This window comes from Poromitra crassiceps (genome assembly GCF_964638095.1).
Source record: "Poromitra crassiceps genome assembly, chromosome: 20".
In the NCBI taxonomy this organism is placed as follows: domain Eukaryota; kingdom Metazoa; phylum Chordata; class Actinopteri; order Beryciformes; family Melamphaidae; genus Poromitra; species Poromitra crassiceps.
Genome location: NC_139637.1, coordinates 27,342,771 through 27,344,507, shown reverse-complemented (window position 1 = coordinate 27,344,507; position 1,737 = coordinate 27,342,771). Strand labels below are relative to the sequence as shown.

Genomic DNA, 1,737 nt, shown 5'->3' with positions numbered 1-1,737 from the left:
ATGAGTGTTTTGATCACAGTTTCACTATCTCTCTCTACCTGTATAGCCTACTGGCCAAAATCATATCTAACAATCAAAGTATTCTCAGATTTGGGTCTGAGAGACAAAATCATATCAAATGGGGGTCTGTCTGTGGGCCTAATCGGGACTAAATTAGGGGTTTCTTGCTTTATATGAATAGGCTTGAGAATGACTGCTTTAGGCTACATTCCCTGACAAAAACATAATAGCCAGCCCTAGGCTAATAGAATAGTATTAGCCTAGTTATTATATAGCTATACAGCAATAAATGTAGCCCCCTTTATAGGTTTTAGCTGCAGCATCAGCTATTTATTTAGACAGTCCGCCTACAGAGAGTCTAGGAATAATGTAACATATTTGTAACATTTCTGTAACATATTTGTAACATTTCAATAGCTTTTAACAGATGATCTAGTAGGCTATGTGACAATTCATCAACATAGGCTACACTAGGTAGCCTACAGGTGAGGTGTGTGGAACAGGAAACAAACAGCCAACTCTGTTTGTTGAATCTCACATAATAAACTGGAAAAACAACATACACAGTCAAACAGGTGAATTGTTGAATGTCAAATAATCAGCTGTTGAAAAGTTACAATCTGTAGATCTCTGTACTAGGCGGACAAAGAGTTACAGCACGACACTGATTTCTTGTCAGGGTTTTTAGGTAGGCTAAGAAGTGAATAGAGAAAATATGAATCAACAAAACGAGCAACTTTCTGTCTGTCAGGTGTCGCTGTGGCAGGTGCTGCCCTGGTGACGTCACTGCCAGCTTGTCCTACCTGTTTCGGACTGAACTTCATTCCCGAATCCAGCAAATCCATCGCGACCCACAGTCCAGTCCGACTCGCGGTCCTGGTCCTGGTCCGGTCTGGTCCGAGACGTTAATCTGTCGGCTCCCCGCAGCTCTCTCTCTGTCCCTCAGCAGACTGCTGCAGCCATGCAGCCGCCTGGCGACAGAAATGGCGACAAACAGGTGTGAGAGAGAGAGAGGGGACAGGTGAGCTGCGACAGCTACAATACAACCTCAGACAGTGAATCTCTTCGTCAAAATATAGGAGTCTACTCTGCACGGGAAGGAAATCTATCTAGGACTGTCTAGTATATGATCTAGATAGATCTAACGCTATATACCTATACAGTATCTAGAATCTGTCTGTGGAAGGCGAGCGCTCTCCGTCCTGAAGCAGCCGATACTCAGACTGATACCTGACCAAGAACGAGGAAATGTGATCGAGAGAAGAGTTGAATAGGGAGGCAAAGTGAACGTCACTTCCTGCTTCAGCGCTGTACCAGAGATTTTCATCCGCCATTTATTTTCCCATAGACATTTCGTAAAATGCTTATAAAATAGTTGTACTTCGTCGAACCGAACGGTTCAGCTAACGCTGTAATCGGGAGAGACCATAGAACATTTCACTCGAAGCAAAACTAAAAAAAACAACATCGAATAAATATTTTTCTTTAAACGCGCATTTTCTTTTTACGTTTTGGTCCCAGTGAAATGTTATGCGATCTCTCGTGTTTCTAAATATATCTGTGCCGTTTGCTTTGAACCAGTAAAACTATTTTATACGCATTTTACGAAATGTGTATGGGAAAATAAATGGCGGATGAAAATCTCTGGTACAGTGATGAAGCAGGAAGTAGGCGGTCACTTTGCCTCTCTATGGAACCAGAGACACTTTACGACGAGGAGAGTGCTCACTACAGATA

At 42.5% G+C, this 1,737-nt stretch overlaps 1 protein-coding gene across 1 annotated transcript in view; it reads right to left on the bottom strand.

Moving 5' to 3' along the window:
• LOC310795183 (suppressor of tumorigenicity 14 protein homolog) overlaps positions 1–1,034 on the bottom strand; it is a 40,557-nt gene extending 39,523 nt beyond the window's left edge. Inside the window, exon 1 of the mRNA XM_083657236.1 lies at positions 804–1,034. Coding sequence (XP_083513362.1) covers positions 804–845 — 42 coding nt within the window. The 5' untranslated portion in view covers positions 846–1,034. The remainder of the gene's footprint in view (positions 1–803) is intronic.
• Between the last annotated feature and the right edge of the window lie 703 nt (positions 1,035–1,737).